We start from the raw sequence: 15,910 nt of genomic DNA on the forward strand, positions 1-15,910 counted from the left end.
GTGATTTTCATCGTGAGAGAAGTACTGCTTAGCCCGACTACTTGGTGCGAATACCTCCCATTGTTGAAATACATAAACGACTAGACACGCTGCCAAGCTCCCATCTACCTTCGTAGATCTTGGTGAAGCCTAGACATGGCAATGTCACAATCCTGATGCCCATTCCGCATTGCATGGGGTAGGATAACTCGGGGATTTAGTCTGGACGATCAATTGACGTGTTCAGTTGTCGAGACCCATCATGCCATTCGTGCTCAGCCTTGACACTACGAGGACGGTACAGGAGCTCATGCAACGAATGTTTCCCCCTCCTTGAGCCAGGCCCTATCTCTGCACGCGGCGTATTTCTTCTTCTCAGTTCATTTGTTCTCAATGTAGAGCTTTATGGCGCGCCTCCAGTTGTTAGGTTCCTATTGTTGACTAAATGACCCACCGGCTACTGCGTAGGCTCCTGAACTAAGTCTAGTGCAGTTGTTAGTCTCCTTTATGCATACACTACTTCATAATAGTTACTATCATCGCTATCACTTCAGAATATCCTGCTATGCTAATACGCTTTCATCTGCCCTTTGGAATCCTTCCACTCCAGATTGCAACTAGGAATACATAATACGTCTTTTAACACACAGTGTTATTTCTCAACTGATCGCACACTTTATGTAAATCACTTAATTCATGTAGGTACTACAATACGGGGAACAGCCTCTGCAAGAGGAGACGCTGTACCTAATGTATATCTAATTGGTGAATCATATGAAATCTCCTCTTTCCCATGCATGTAGATCCACTTATTCCTTGCGCACTACTATGAGGTAGGCTCTTGATTAAAAGGAACACGGATACTGGCATCCGGCGAGCGGGCTCAAGTGGTGACAAAGTACCAGCATGTTATTGGGTCAAGATATGAGGTATGTAAAGTATGCGCCTCGCTATGCGTAATACCACTGGGTGTGGACCGCGAGGATGAGCCCCAAAATCCTCTTCTGCCATACAAGTGATCACTTATGATCAGCGGCTTTCGTTTCGTGGGATCAAGTGCTATCCATGTGTATTCCCACGCCTTCATAGTCTCGCTGGATCTTTGCTGGATGATGGAGTATTCTCTTGCTGAGGACGCGAGTGCTGCGTCCGGCTCTTGCGGCGTCTTCATTTCCTTGGTTATATCTACCGACGCCAGAATCGTACTTCTCGTTATATATCTTATCTATTTGCTTTAGGCTATGCACTTTATTTTAGCAACGCAACCCGGCAAACCCCCGAAATATGATCATACCCTACGGCGTTGGACCTTAACAGCCTACTTAACGACCTAGTCAACGGTTTGGTTTTGTTCACATTTTTCCCATGCCTCCGAGGAGCTTGCCATTAAAGACGAAGTAAACCCCACAATCGAAATTACGAATGAAGTAGCGACAGCACTACTCATCACCTATCTGTTTCTCTAGTAGTCGTAACAAAGCACCCTGAACATCTTCCCGGCCCATGAATACTTCAACCATCCTCACTCCCGTTCCGTCTTGTATACTCTTGTTTCTCAAAACAGCATCCAACTGGCCCCAAGTCCGAGCAGAGAAGTACCTCCTCGTGAGATGTGTATCGTCCGCACCGAAGAAGCCCAAAGCCTGAGCATGCCTCCAAGGAGCAATATCGTTATACGACTGTTTCCTTCCATGAATAGCCCGCTCAATGGTATACCCTTCGTTATTAATGATGATGATGATAACGTTCAGACTCTCCCTGATTATCGTGCTGATCTCCTGAACCGTCATCTGTAGGCTTCCATCTCCGATGAAAAGGATGGCGCGGGACTCTGGATTCTGCGTTCGTTCTCTCTGAGCTAACGCCGCTCCCAATGTCGCAGGTAGCATGTACCCGATTGATAGCCAAGTGGCAGGGCCAAGAAGCCGCGTGTTTTGCGGCAGGACCATATTGCGGCCTCCGTGTGCTGCAGTGCCTGTTTCTGTGAGGACAATGTCACATTCACGGAAGAGTGAATTTGCAATCCTGTAGAAGTCTTTCTGAGTGATTGGATCGGACGGATTGAGCTGGTCTGCTTCGTTGGTTGACTTAGCAGGCCCGGTCACTCTGGGGACTCTGCTGGTGTCGAGTGCTTCCAGTATCTGAGGGAGGATGTTGCTAGGATGTATATCTCGGTATATGTCACCGTCCATTTGGACATAGGTGTTCGACAGCGTAATTGTCACGGTCGGATTGGGAATGGTTGTGAAGTTCTGGCTGTTTGTATCGCTGTAATGCGGGCCCATGTTGATGATTAGATCTGCTGAATCGAAATACTCTTTCCATTGCGGATCGCCTAGCGACCCAGCGTAAATCCCGTACACATTTGCCAGTTGTTCGTTCACCAAGCTTTTGCCAAAGATGGTCGTCCACGTTGGCCAGCCGGTTGTCTTTACCAGTCTATCGATTTCATCCAGAATTCCCATACATCTGCTTTCGCCATCTACCAGTATTAACGGTCGCTTGGCAGCGTAAATCCGGTCCAGGATGCGATCCAATACGACTGGTTCATATCCAGTGACTGGCGCAGAAGGTGTGCAGATCATCGTTGTCAGGTTCGACGCATCCACATGAACATCAACCATATCGTCTGGTACCTCTAGGTAAACAGGCCGACTGTGAATCATGGCCTCTCGCAAAGCCCAGTCGACCTGATCGGGTACTAGCCGGGGATCCTTCAGGTCCACCTGTGCCACTGTTACATGGGAGGCCATGTCTGCAAATCGTCGGAACTCTCCATCTGCGAGGGTATGATGCACCAAAGCTCGTGAATCTTGAATTGTTCGAGCAGGTGTGCCCACAATGTGAATAATCGGTGCTTTCTCGGCATAAGCACCTGCTATACCGTTGATCGCAGAGAGTTCCCCAACGCCAAACGTGGTTATGAGAGCTGAAACACCATTTATCCGGGCATATCCATCAGCAGCATAGGCAGCGTTAAGCTCATTGCAGGTGCCCACCCAGGATAAGCCAGATGGTTGAACGAAGTCAAGTAAATGGAGGTTGTAGTCGCCTGGGACGCCGAAGATAGACTGGATACCCAGTTGGCGCAAGCGAGTGAATAGATAATCGGCTAATTTGATCGACATTGTTGTTAGATAGCCAGAGTGTTACCGATGCATTGCATATAGCTACCTTGATTCTGTGTACTATCGGTAGTTTATAAGATTGTAGGGTTAGCTCGGAGAAAGTTGCAATTCATTCGCCGACACTCCGATCCGATTACCCCGTAGCAGAAGAGAACTTTCTTCCCGTATCAACGGCCAAAACTCCGCTCCGTAACAACGTGCTATCGCAGCGAAAATGACACCAAGATTAGCAGCATGTGAAGCATGCAGAAAGTCAAAGCTCGCATGCGATCACAAACGGCCGGCATGTACTCGCTGCCGGAATGCCAATCGGGTCGGCATGTGCGTTTATCGCGCTGCGCCGTTCAAGCGGAAAAGAACGCAGGTGCCCTCTCCATCGGCTGTGGAACTTTCCGAAAGGTCAGTCTACTTCCTGTCCTCTGTTTAGTATGTCTTTCTGATAGTAAACCCAAGTAGTCCGCGTTCTCCAGGCCCACTGCCTGTAACGCCGACTCTGAGGCGCCGCCCATACCCAAACCCTGGGTATCTGGGGTTTTCCAGCCATGTGTCTATATTCAATCATATCGCGCCAGACGGAGATAGCAGTACTGATATCTCAACGGCTACTATGCCAGGCTACCCGTCCGAGAGCTACGAACTCACACAACGGGCAGCCGACGCTCTAAGCCAATTTTTCGGCACATTTCCCCTAGAGGCCACCATAAGCTTCGTCAATTTCTGGCTAGCCACAGGCATAAACCTGGCCTTAGCTGGGCCTTTCGTGAAGCATTGTGCACAGACCATGAACCATCTACTACCCCTGCTATCACATAAAGATTGGCACTTGGTATACGCACGACAGTTGCTGCAGAACTCAGCGAAGCCACTGCAGTTCAACCACGAATCCAATTTTGCGAGTTTCTCGGCCCAGTTCTTCGATGAAAACGCAAGATGGGAAACGATTGGCATATTCTTTGTTGTTGTCAGCCGAGCAACACTAGATGTGCCGTATTTTCCCTCCTTATATCTATCAGAAAAAGAACAATATGCACTGCGGAGATCTGCCACCAAGTTGAGTGACTGTGCCTTGGAAATCTCTCTTTCCCTTGATTGTCTCAACGATTTACAACTCATATTCCAGTACGAGAATTTCATTGTCCATTCACACGTAGATGGGGACCAAAGTAAGCCATCCAAGATTTCAAAGTTGCCTGGCTTGCCATTGACTGAACAGGTTACCATTCCTGGAGGAGACTTGGGGATGCAATAGCCTCTACCTTTGCACTAGGTTATCATGAAAACATCGAAAATAAACCCGATCTTCCACCATTCTTAATTGAACTCCGCAAACTTGCCTCTGCTCGGCTTTACTCGGCAGACAAGAACATAGCCATTTTCCTCGGGCGCCCACCCCGAATGAGCAAGCGATTCTGCCATTTCCAGCTCTCATCAAGCTGGGCTGGATTTGACAGTGACGCCCCTGAGCACATCACGGCAGCTCTGCAAGATGCAAAAGCTAGCTATAAAGCTGAGACACGTTGGTCTGCGTTGTGTGCGTCCCTGAAGGAAGAGATTATGGAAATGTTTTGTGACAACAAGAAGGATACCTTCACTGAGCGGGCTAGGTATGCTATAGCCAATGTTATAATGAAAGTGGCTAACGACGGCAGTGTGATCCAAGAGAAAGCGGAGACTTATTGGGAGGCACTCCCTCCTCAGTTTCGACTAGAGGGAAGCTTGAAGCAGTGCACCCAGAATCCGTTCGAGAGAGACTTCGTAGCTGCTGTCCGACTAAACCACTTGCATGTGTTATTCCTCTTGCGCCTCCTCCTCCTGAACACACCGGCTGAGCCAGATATGCCCATAACAGAGGTGGCGCAACAAATGATGTCCCTCGTTGTGGAAAGTATCCTTGTGCGAGATCAGCTTGTTAACTCTGGGACTGCACTGGTTTGGAGGGTAGGCACGTCCTATCCATCATTATGAACGTATATTAAACGTGACCAGGTTGCGCATTACGGCCTCCCAGCCGCTGGAATCATTCTTCTAGCCATGCTTCGACAGCAGGATATTCCCAGTTTGGCGCAAATTTCTTGGACCCGGGCGGTACAGGACTTGACCGTCTTCGTGGCGGAAGTCGAAGCAGGATCATTTATCAAGCAAGGGGATCCAAATTATGCATTATTATCCAAAGCATCACAGACAATTCGGAGGTTCATTGACACCGTACAACCTCCAGTGGCCCATCGCCGCGTGGATGAAAGTTGGACTGGGTTTCTTAGCCAGGATCCGTGGGACTTCGAGTACTCCTTTTGGGAAAACTTGGCGGATCACCCATCATTGGACTCCTTGCCTACTCTTTGATGTTTCACTGTTTCATTATAATATAGATAAGACGTGAGTCATTTTTCCCGCGTGAAGCGATGATGCGATCCACTCTATAATGGCCGTATCAGTCGTTCCGATCACTCCGACTATCCATCCTCTCTCCGGTCCGAAGCTGTATGGATCGGAGAACACAACATATATATGTCAAATTTTGACCGGGTCCCACGAGTCATTGATGAACAACATTACAATTCATCAATAGCTATTACACTATGACTAGGTCAACAGTATCTTCCGTCCACTCTACCACACAACCATCTTCTTTACGTTCTACCGTATCATCCAACCGCAATGGCAAACCACAGTCCAAGTCAATGAAACACCATTTCAGCACGGAAAGCAAAGATTTCTCTGGCTCATCCCTCAAAAAGCTGGGCTCCCGACTGCATGGACGGAAGGTCATCCCTCTCGGAACTGGGAGACCAACCGCCGACTTTTACCCTTGGGAGTTTCTGACAATTCGAGGAATGGTACCTCATCCACCAGCATCTAGTGCTACCGGTTTAGACACGGCGGAGTACACCATTACGAAGCACGATAGCACATATAACCTATCCAACGGGTTGAACTATGGACCGACGGTGGGGTCACCATCCCTTGTTCGGTTTTTGACAGAGCATGTAGAGATTATGCATCGTCCGCCCTATGCAGACTGGAGCGTCAGTCTGACTTCTGGCTCGACGGCTGCTCTAGAGATTGCGTTCCGTATTTTCTGCAATCGTGGAGATACAGTCCTGGCTGAACGATTCACCTATCCCGGAGCGATTGAAGGGGCAAAATTATTAGGGTTGGCTTTTGAGGGCGTGGAAATGGATGTGGAAGGCCTTCAACCGGAGGCTCTGCAAAGGATTCTGCGGCAGTGGGATCTATCGCGAGGGCCCAAGCCTCATGTGCTGTACACCATTCCCACGGGCCAGAATCCCACTGGAGCCACGCAATCGACAGAGAGACGGCAAGCCATTTACGACATTGCTGAAGAACATGACCTGATCATTATTGAAGACGACCCGTACTACTTCCTTCGTATGGGTGCCTACCAATCTAATCAAGAAAGTACAGCGGAAACCTCTGATCTGCCATCCTGCCTCTCGCTCGATCGATCAGGTCGTGTCGTCCGTCTTGATTCAGCGGCTAAGATCTTAGCCCCTGGTCTCCGGGCTGGCTGGGTGACCGCGAGTGCGCAGATCATAGAGAAATTTGTGGCTTATCAAGAGATCACTACAGTGGAAGTGAATGGCCCATCGCAGTTAATGCTGTGGTCCCTGCTTGGCCAGACATGGGGCCATCAAGGCTTTACCTCTTGGTTGAACCACATATCGTCGGCATATCGCACCCGGCGGGATGCTCTACTGCGTGCTTGTGATCAATACCTACCTCGAGATATCTGTACCTGGGACCCACCGGAGTATGGGATGTTCTTGTGGCTGCGCCTGAACTGGGCGAAGCATCCTTTATTCAGGAACAACATGGAACCGGTGGAGAGCGAGGATTTATTGTCTGAGATTGCTGAAAAAATTAACAACAATGCAGTAGAGAATGGGGTACAGGTTACAAAGGGATTACTTTTCGCTCCTAATCAGAAACCGAATGGCGAACTGCAGTTTCGGTTGACCTTTGCCGCTGCTCCTGCAGAAGAATTCGAGCAGGCTGTAAAGGCTTTGGGGGATGCTGTGAGACAAGAGTTTTCGGCTATCTGCGACTAGGACAGGTTTCAGAACAGTAGAGGATGCACATTGTGGCACTTCGTTCAATGTAGAGTTCCCCAAGTTCTGAGCTACCACTCTTTTCGATTCTATATCTTCCCATCCTCAAGAGGCACCTCAGGTAGAAGCAGCTGTAACCATTCCCGGTGCCTGCGCAACAGGAGCAATTCTACCGGTGACCTGACCAAAGCCGATGCGAGAATTTCCCTCGCCTACCCATCCCTCTATCGTAATCTCATCGTTGTCCTCCAGCCAGCCCAGTGACACGTTATTTGCAAGTTGAACCGGTGTCTTCCCTCCAGCCGTCAATTCATGAATGCACCCAAGCCGACCTAGACCCGTAGACGCTTGCTCCAGATCCTCGCTTGCCTGCTTGGCAGAGGAGGACAGTGTCCCTGTTCCAATCAGATCCCCAGGGGCAAGACCACAGCCCGCCGAGGTATGATGCGCAAGCATCTGGAATGGTGACCAGTATGTATGCTTCAAGTTACTTCTGCTGATGGGAGTCCGATGGCTATCCCCTCCTGTGTTTTCCATCAGCACCATAGCCCAGGAACTCATACACCGGGAAATACATACTAGAGATAAACGTAGAGACATCTATCGAGACATCTTCCGCACATTGTAAGAAAGGATTCGCCGTGAACTTCCCCTCGGTAGCAACATCCGCTTTGGCGGGACCGATGGCGCCCGCTTCTTCAAGCGCATCCATCGTCACGACCCAGGTAGAGATGCTGGTTCCACAGCTCTTACCGTTGAACGGTCCCAGGGGGATCATCTCTGCGAACTGCACATCTCTTGCGCTCCAGTCATTCAGCAGAACGAAGCCGAATATATAGTCTCGGGCGCGGGACGCCGGAATGAGTTCACCAATAGGTATCTTCGTAGAGACGAACATGCCAAGTTCGACCTCATAGTCCAGTTTCTGGCAGGGGTAAAGTCCGTCAGAGCCGACGCCGTATGGTCGCTGGATCGGCGTGCCACTGGCGACGACCGATGAGGCGCGGCCGTTGTATGCTAACGGTTGCTTGCGGAAGCTGGGGGGTACATCGCCGAAGCCTGCTACGCGACCAACCTGTGTTCACATGAGAGACGCGGGTTAGTGATGTACTTTGTGCAATGGAGAGCCGGGCTTGTGTTTGGAATCCTCGAAGATTCCAAGGGGATTGCTGCTTACATTCACGACGTGCTCTAGAGAGCAGGTGTAGTCTGTGAAACCGCCCATGGAGAATGGGAGGTGCATTGATACTCCTGCTCTTGGAATTAGTAGCTTGGGCTGTTCTATTTGGTTGTATAATGGTGAATCCGCATTTTCAATCAGCCCCTGGATGTCCTTCCGTATCTTGGACCGGACAGGACGAGGAAGCGCTGCGAAGCGGTTGAGCGTCGGCTACCGGCCACATTTCAGTGAGATGGAGTGGACAAATTCCTGCTACCATTCCTTACCTCGCGGAAGATATTTTCTACTCCATTGGCTTGCTCAACGGCCAGAGCACCACGGTTTGCGACTCGGAATAAATCGATCACATAGTCACCAATCGCTGCTCCTGGGCGTGGCGTGGGCTAGGCACATGGCGCAAAGGTGATTAGCTATAGTGGAATCAAGTAGTCTACTTTATCTACTTACGTCCTCTGAAGTGCTGAAAATGCCGAAAGGTATATTTGATACTGGGAAGGGAGAACCGTGTGGTATGGGGAATGGGTGAGAAACGAAGCCTGATGTTACAGTCATTGTGATAGGTGTTGCAATTTTGCCGAGTAGAGAATTGAGAAAGCTTGTATATTCAAATGGTCAAGTTCTTCTTCATTTTTACAGTCCAACAGTGCTTTATAGTCCATTCGGCTAAGGTTCGATTGTTGACCACCGTCAACCGGGATAACCGTTCGGGAACGCCTAGTGACATCCGGCGTTGGACATACAGATTAACACCCTGTTCGATGAAAGAAGCCATGTTCACATATATCTTGCATGCTATCTTGAAGCTTCAATGACGACATTTAAAGTTGCATTCACTTTAACAGCATGGTAGAAGCAATGTTCAGTATGCTTTACGTAGTAGACATCGTATTCTTCGTTTGTTCTTGGTGAGCGTGTATGTCGGAGCCTCGGTGGGCACCCGAAGTCCAAGAGCACGAATACCCCACTCGGGGGATCTAGACACTCAGCACCAGTTTGGCCTTTCAACAGCACTACTTCGTCTAATTTCACACGGGGTATATTGGCCCGAGCTAGGGCGATTTAGTTAATCTCTAACTGGCCTCGATTGACTTGCAAAAATCGATTACTGGTCAGTGAGTGATGGTATTGGCTCGGAGCCCTAATTCGGCCCCACATGACTCTATCACGAGAGACTGTCGATATTACGGGGTTGACGAATTGAATGATTCATGATAGGCCAAAGCGCACTTAGCAACTTACTCAGGAATAGTGCCAGCGAGTCATGAGAACAGCCCCGAGGTGGGACGCATATTATGAAAGCCCCGACTCGGCGCAACCCCACGACAGCATTCGGGCGCTAAGTCCACGCTAGATGCTCCGAGCAATTGTCCCTTGGTAGCTTGTTTCTGTACGCATAGCTCTACCCCCACAGACTATCTGCTGGGTCTGTAAGAAACGCTGCGGGGAAGGAAAGAGCCTATGGTGGTGCTCCGGCGGACTTTGTTGATGTCTGGTTATTTTATATAGCTCCAAGGCTTGGGGATAAAACATGCCGAGAATAATTTCCATTACGAGCTCCTCAGAAAAGCCTTTCCAACTATCGTTTTTCATAGAAGTATCTTGAAGCCATCCCCAACTTTATTTAATTAATTACCTACCATGCCTCCCCCCGTACAAGTCGCATATAAGAAAATCGGCAAACCAACAGTCGGCGAAAACGGTTATGTCGAATTCCAGCCTGGGAAAACAGAAGTCCTGCCGAAAGGCTGGAATGGCTTCAACGCGAAGCCATTGATAAGTGATATTCGCGTGGAACATGACGTTGAAATCGTGGTCCGTGATGGTGCTCGACTTTACGTTGATATATATCGCCCAGCAGATTCAACCGAGAAGGTGCCCGCGGTGCTGAGCTGGTCATTTTACGGCAAGAAATACAGTGCATTGGATATGTTACCAATGTGCGTGTGGAACTGCTGTGTCCCGCGCTCCGACCTCAGCGGCTTGGAGAAGTTCGAGGGACTGGACCCCCAAACATGGTGCCCGAAGGGTTACGCGATCGTCAGTGTGGATACCCGTGGCGCTGGGAATAGTGATGGACAGATTTGTGTCATGGGGAGTCAGGATGCAGAAGATGGCTACGATATAGTGGAGGCAATCGCTGCCATGGACTGGTGTAATGGGTCCATCGGTATGGCTGGTAACTCCGCGCTGGCGATTGCCCAGTGGTTTATCGCTGCCCAACAGCCCCCGTCGTTGAAGGCCATTGCTCCCTGGGAAGGACTGGGTGATCTCTATCGTGAGCAGTTCTGCCGTGGCGGCTGGTTCTTTATGAGCAATTTCGATCTTATTGCACAGAAGATCGTTCGCGGACAAGAGAATTCCGGATTGGAGGACTTTGAGGAAATGTATCGCCGGTCGCCTACCTCGAATGCTTTCTGGGCCGACAAGCGCGTGGATATGACGAAGATTCAGTGCCCAGCGTATATCCGTGGATCGGACGTGAGCACAATTCATACCATGGGTTCTGTTCGTGGCTATCTCGAAATCCCACACGACAACAAGTGGCTCCATTGGGGGAGCAAGCAGGAGTGGTACGAGCTCTATAGTGAACCTGAGTCCATGGAAGAACTCACGGTCTTCTTTGATCGCTATCTGAAAGGCATCGAAAATGGCTGGGAAAAGACTCCCAAGGTTCGTTGGTCTGCTTTGCAATTTGGTGACCGCGACGCCATCGACAACATCGTTCTGGAAGACTTCCCTGTACCGTCCACAGAGTACAGGAGCCTATACCTAGGCGGGAACCAACAGCTTCTGAGTGCACCGGTCACGGACTATTCTACTGTCTCCTATGATTCCGAAACCAGAGTCAGCATTGCCGAGTTCGATTATACCTTCGAGAAACCATCACGCTTGATTGGCTTGCCGAAAGCAATCCTCTACATGTCCGCCGAGGAGCAGGATGACTTTACGGTGTTCGTCATCCTACGAAAGAAAGATAAGAATGGAAAACTATTGATGCACCTCAACTTCCCGCTCCACGCCACCCCTGTGAAATCAGTTGACGACATCCCTGAGAAGGATCAGGCAGGTCTGAATCTACACCTAGGACCCGTTGGAATTCTCCGCGCCTCTCATCGTGCGATTGACTCAACTAAGAGTATCCACCCGCAATTCCCGTTCCACCCGCATTTGAAGCAGGAGAAGATAGAACCAGGGACAGTGACGAAGCTGGAGATCGGTATCTGGGCAATGGGAGTGGACTTTGATGCTGGAGAGTCTATTAGTTTGCAGGTTAGTTGGATAGCCCCCTTCATCGTGTTTTAGTTGGCCTTGAAGTACTAACATATTTGTTCTAGGTTGGTGGCCAGTATCCTAGCATTTCGCAAGATATCACACCCTTCTCCAAGCCCCGTCCAGCGTATGAGCTCAACAAAGGGAAGCACACTGTTCATTTCGGTGGAGAATATCCCAGCCATGTTATCCTTCCATTTATCTGAGATTAGCGAGAAATGAATTAGATCCCTGATGTCTATTTCAACTCTATCAGGGGGGTGGGAGATATGGGTATCATTTATGTCTGGTATATGGTGGCAGAATACGTACTGTAATATGCGAATGGCTTATGGTGATGACCTGGAGTTTACTGTTTTCTGATATGTCTTTTTCCAGTGAATAGAAAGTTTACACAAATGCAAGTATATCTAAAGCCAGATAAAGCTTCGTAGCAGTTTATGACTTGGTGTCTTTCTGCAAGTTCCGCCCAGCCACCTATTAATGCTCTGAGCCACTCTGATTGCTCATGGAGTATCCCGGCTTAAATTCTCCCACAGATTTGCCCTGGCCAGAGACTGTCATTAAGCTTCACACGCTATCTTTGGCCTGAGCAGAGTAACTAGTATTCATATATTACACTAATCGTCTTGATATGCCATGACATGAGTGTTTTTGAAATTGCGAAGTGGGGGGGCTACTCGAATAGGTTACAGAGTACCATAAACTTCTCATCTTGATCAGAAGAAGGTCAAGAATTGAGGATATGCGTTTAGAACTGTATTTCTTAAAGGCGTTATATTATGACGGTAACAACTAGCTTGTACTAATAACATCTTTCATTAAGCAGCTACAGGTGCAGCCGAGCCCTGCCCCTGTCGCCGACGATTCCAATCCATCGCACCATCGTAAAGGCAATTATAATCCATGAACTCAGCGGGATTCATGGTCACTCGGTTTTCGGTCGAATCAGTACCTGGCTTCGCTGCTTGGCGACTATACATCTGTATGGTGGTAGCCCTCTCATACCGGCAGTTAAAGATATCCTCGTTGGTCTTGCGCACGTCGCTCAAGGACCGATCGGGGTGTCTCTTCTCAAAGTCCTTATAAAATGCACCAAGAGCTTCGGCATCCTCAACAGCTTGACCTGCGCCCTGTCCCTGAGTCGGAAGCATCGCGTGTGCAGCATCACCTATCAATAGCACACGGCCGCGGCACCAGGTCGACAAAGGATCCAGGTCGCGCAGCTGCCAGAGACCAACCTCCTTGGCGGATAGAAGCGGTCTCTGAGCCCACTCTGGAAAATTAGAAAACGTATCCAGCATCTTACCGCGATCACCTTTTGTTGTCCAGCTCGTGTCCTTCGAGGACTCATTCATTCTCTCGTCAGGAACGAGAGCTACCACACCATAGACAGAGCCATTTCGTGCTGGGCCCATAACGAGCCGGCGGTCTTGGCCTATGACCATGGCCGTACGACATTTCCGAGGGTCAATAACCTGCATAAAGTCCGTTTCCTTGACAAGCTCATCGGTCGCAATCATCATTCGATACGCCGATAGACCCGTTGGACGAGCCTCCACATCCTCGCCCAGCACGGCCTGGCGAAGCTTACTTTTGATCCCGTCTGCCCCAATGACCAAGTCTCCTTGAATACTCTCCCCATTCTCAAGCTTCACAGTACCGCTCTCACAATCGCAGTCTAGCACTCTACTCGACAGTCGCAGCTCCACTGGCCGGCCAGGGTAGTCAGGGGATGTTGCCCTCTCTCTGAGCGCCTGGTGCAGATCGGCCCGATGATAGCACACTCTGTCGGCGCCGTATTTGGATGACACGGCTGAGAGGAGAATCTGCGATTGAAGTTCACCCTTGGTATTGTATATTTCGAAAGCCTCGTCAATCATGGAGCCCTGCTCGCGGAGACGTCGTCCTAGTCCCCATTGATCTTCGACGATCTTGGACGCATTTGGTTGTAGTGAGATCAATGCTCCGATTTCTTGGCTTATGGATGATTGTTCCAGGACAGTTATATCGCGTTCATCATCCCGCAGTGCGATTGCCTACAGAATGTTAACATGGTAATCTTGTTATGTAGTGAACAACAAGGCACCTACGGCAGCTAGGCCGGCTATTCCTCCGCCCACGATGATTATCTTGAATGGACTCATCTTCTGCTAACAACTTTCACAATGATCATACAATACTCACTATCTTCTGACATGCACACACTAAGAGTGAACCTTTATGCTTCGGATAGTGCTCTCTGATTGTCCCTAGAAGCGTAAGTATTAATTGCGTGGGGGATCATCTCTCGGCGGGGCCTCGGTGGACGCCGAAGCGCTGAACTCGGCCGCCCACACTGGGTCCGAGAATGTTGCTAGGAAGGCAAATTGATGATCATGAGGTTGGTTGTTTTAATGCTCGGCAGGCCTTCGGAGTGTACCTGCTGCGCCGAGATGCACCTAGCAACAAGCACTCTAAGTGCCACAGAGGTTAGGTAGAAAAGGCTTTGCAATGCAGCGATTGTGATAAGCATCATCAGTCTTATGTCGATGACCGAGCTACCTACCTGAACTACAATATCACTACACTTCAAAATAATAGAGACCATGTCTACAACAGCCACTATCCAAGAGACAATCACTCTTGATCAGCCCAAGGGCCGAATGGCCCTTGATGGCCAGCCAACCAACTACGGCGACTTCCGTGATGCTCTCAACAGAGACGGCTACGCCGTGGTCAAGGGCGCTATTCCCCTAGACCGAGCCAAGAAATACGCAGATTCTTTCTATGGATATCTCGAAGGCTTGTATGTTCCTGATAGCAGGCGAACTGGTTCTTCCATGTTCCCGTATGCTAACCATTTGCAGTGACTTGGGTTACAAGCGCGATGACCCCTCCACCGTGAAGCGGGCTATGCTGCCTGTGATCAATGAGAAGGGTATGATTCTCAGCTATGGTGTGACTCATGAGAAATGGGTATGGGATATTCGATCGGAACCCGGTGTAGTGGAGGCCTTTGAGAAGGTATATGATGATTCGGACTTGATTGTATCGTTTGATGTGGTCAATGTTCAGTTCCCAGGGTAAGTTCCAACACCATCACTGTCGTCTTCGATCAGTCGAACTAATATGCTGCTGTGTTTCAGGCGTGGCGACTTCCCCGAAAAGTAAGTAAATGGCCCTTATGCATGGCTCCGAGGAACAAATACTTACAGTGTCTAGCAAACCCTGGCCACACCAGGACCAAGACCCCGAATGTCCAGGCTTCCGCTGTATGTATTCCCCTACCTCCTGTCAGTGATCATTGTCTATCTTGCTAAAAACTTACCCATGGTTCAGGTCTTCAAGGCTTAGTGAACCTAAACCCCGGTGGACCCGACGATGGTGGCCTCATCGTGTGCAAAGGCGGCCACAAGCTCTCTGAGCAATTCCACCGCGAGATGGCCGACGAGCCACGTATCCCCGCCTGGACGAAAGAGTGGTTCGGGTTCACTGAGAACGGCATGAAATGGCTGAAGGACCACGGCTTGGAGTGGGAAAAGGTCTGCGTCGAACCGGGCGACTTGATCGTCTGGGATAGCCGAACCCCACATTACAATGTGCCACCCACCGGGAAGAATGATCGTCTGGCAGTGTACACATGCTATATGCCTGTTGCCGACGCGTCGCAGGCGGATTTGATTCGGAAGAAGGAGGCCTTTGAGAGTATGTTCCACCCCTTGTGTGGGCCTCGTAACAGTGGGATGGAATGGTTTACTGACATCATATGCAGAACGTCTGGGTACTACGCATTGGCCGAATGCCCAGCATGTCGCTCCTACTAATATTGCCATGCGTGATGGCGCCCCTTGTCCTAAGGCTCGCGAGATGCCCGCTGAGGATCCGGTACTGGGTGAACGGGCCTTCCGGCTCACTGGAATTCCGTATATCAAGCAGGAGGCATAGGATTGTGGAATGATACAACAGTTTGTACTCTGCAGGGAAACGTAGTGCAGGGCTTTTAGTACATACCTGCGTTTGTCAACCCTGATTTGGTCGCATGTATATTTGGTTGTGGATTTATCTTAGTTTCGCGTTTTATGTGACCTGCTCATGTTCTCTTTCGAAGGGGAAACTGGCCTGCATTGCTATTACAATTATGATGATCGCCTGATAGTTCAAGATTCATGACTGCTGGTCAATACGTCGTGAATCCAAAATATCTTTAAAATTACACACTTATAACTTCATCTTAGCCCTTGGGCACCTTCGAGAGCAGGCCACTCCAGCTCATGACGTTACAATACAAGCCTAGGAGACAT

At 49.6% G+C, this 15,910-nt stretch overlaps 7 protein-coding genes across 7 annotated transcripts; 4 read left to right on the top strand and 3 right to left on the bottom strand.

Moving 5' to 3' along the window:
* Positions 1-1,418: 1,418 nt before the first annotated feature.
* BDV37DRAFT_267568 (alpha-keto acid decarboxylase family protein) lies at positions 1,419-3,107 on the bottom strand (the record flags this gene model as incomplete). The annotated part of the gene is made up of 1 exon (XM_032084048.1): positions 1,419-3,107. The coding sequence occupies one exon, from the start codon at positions 3,105-3,107 to the stop codon at positions 1,419-1,421; it is 1,689 nt and encodes a 562-aa protein (XP_031947283.1).
* A 214-nt stretch (positions 3,108-3,321) lies between these two features.
* Positions 3,322-5,450, top strand: BDV37DRAFT_277613 (uncharacterized protein; the record flags this gene model as incomplete). The annotated part of the gene is made up of 5 exons (XM_032085814.1): positions 3,322-3,506; positions 3,564-4,270; positions 4,321-4,711; positions 4,757-5,045; positions 5,094-5,450. 5 exons carry the CDS (start codon positions 3,322-3,324, stop codon positions 5,448-5,450), a joined length of 1,929 nt encoding a protein of 642 aa, XP_031947284.1.
* Positions 5,451-5,517: 67 nt separating this feature from the next.
* On the top strand, positions 5,518-7,177 carry BDV37DRAFT_290179 (aminotransferase-like domain-containing protein; the record flags this gene model as incomplete). Its single annotated transcript, XM_032088655.1, has 2 exons — positions 5,518-6,137; positions 6,168-7,177. Exons 1-2 carry the CDS (start codon positions 5,687-5,689, stop codon positions 7,175-7,177), a joined length of 1,461 nt encoding a protein of 486 aa, XP_031947285.1. The 5' UTR covers positions 5,518-5,686.
* Positions 7,178-7,294: 117 nt separating this feature from the next.
* Positions 7,295-8,909, bottom strand: BDV37DRAFT_277615 (uncharacterized protein; the record flags this gene model as incomplete). The annotated part of the gene is made up of 5 exons (XM_032085815.1): positions 7,295-7,701; positions 7,757-8,252; positions 8,355-8,567; positions 8,624-8,740; positions 8,805-8,909. The coding sequence occupies 5 exons, from the start codon at positions 8,907-8,909 to the stop codon at positions 7,295-7,297; spliced, it is 1,338 nt and encodes a 445-aa protein (XP_031947286.1).
* A 1,086-nt stretch (positions 8,910-9,995) lies between these two features.
* On the top strand, positions 9,996-11,833 carry BDV37DRAFT_290182 (CocE/NonD family hydrolase; the record flags this gene model as incomplete). Its single annotated transcript, XM_032088656.1, has 2 exons — positions 9,996-11,627; positions 11,693-11,833. The coding sequence occupies 2 exons, from the start codon at positions 9,996-9,998 to the stop codon at positions 11,831-11,833; spliced, it is 1,773 nt and encodes a 590-aa protein (XP_031947287.1).
* A 615-nt stretch (positions 11,834-12,448) lies between these two features.
* Positions 12,449-13,840, bottom strand: BDV37DRAFT_290183 (uncharacterized protein; the record flags this gene model as incomplete). The annotated part of the gene is made up of 2 exons (XM_032088657.1): positions 13,721-13,840; positions 12,449-13,666 (listed from the first exon to the last, which is right to left on the bottom strand). The coding sequence occupies exons 1-2, from the start codon at positions 13,772-13,774 to the stop codon at positions 12,449-12,451; spliced, it is 1,272 nt and encodes a 423-aa protein (XP_031947288.1). The 5' UTR covers positions 13,775-13,840.
* Positions 13,841-14,215: 375 nt separating this feature from the next.
* BDV37DRAFT_290185 (phytanoyl-CoA dioxygenase family protein) lies at positions 14,216-15,554 on the top strand (the record flags this gene model as incomplete). Its single annotated transcript, XM_032088658.1, has 6 exons — positions 14,216-14,415; positions 14,477-14,692; positions 14,756-14,776; positions 14,832-14,881; positions 14,949-15,314; positions 15,382-15,554. 6 exons carry the CDS (start codon positions 14,216-14,218, stop codon positions 15,552-15,554), a joined length of 1,026 nt encoding a protein of 341 aa, XP_031947289.1.
* Positions 15,555-15,910: the final 356 nt, after the last annotated feature.

The sequence above is a fragment of the Aspergillus pseudonomiae genome (assembly GCF_009193645.1).
Source record: "Aspergillus pseudonomiae strain CBS 119388 unplaced genomic scaffold BDV37scaffold_1, whole genome shotgun sequence".
Taxonomy (NCBI): Eukaryota; Fungi; Ascomycota; class Eurotiomycetes; order Eurotiales; family Aspergillaceae; genus Aspergillus; species Aspergillus pseudonomiae.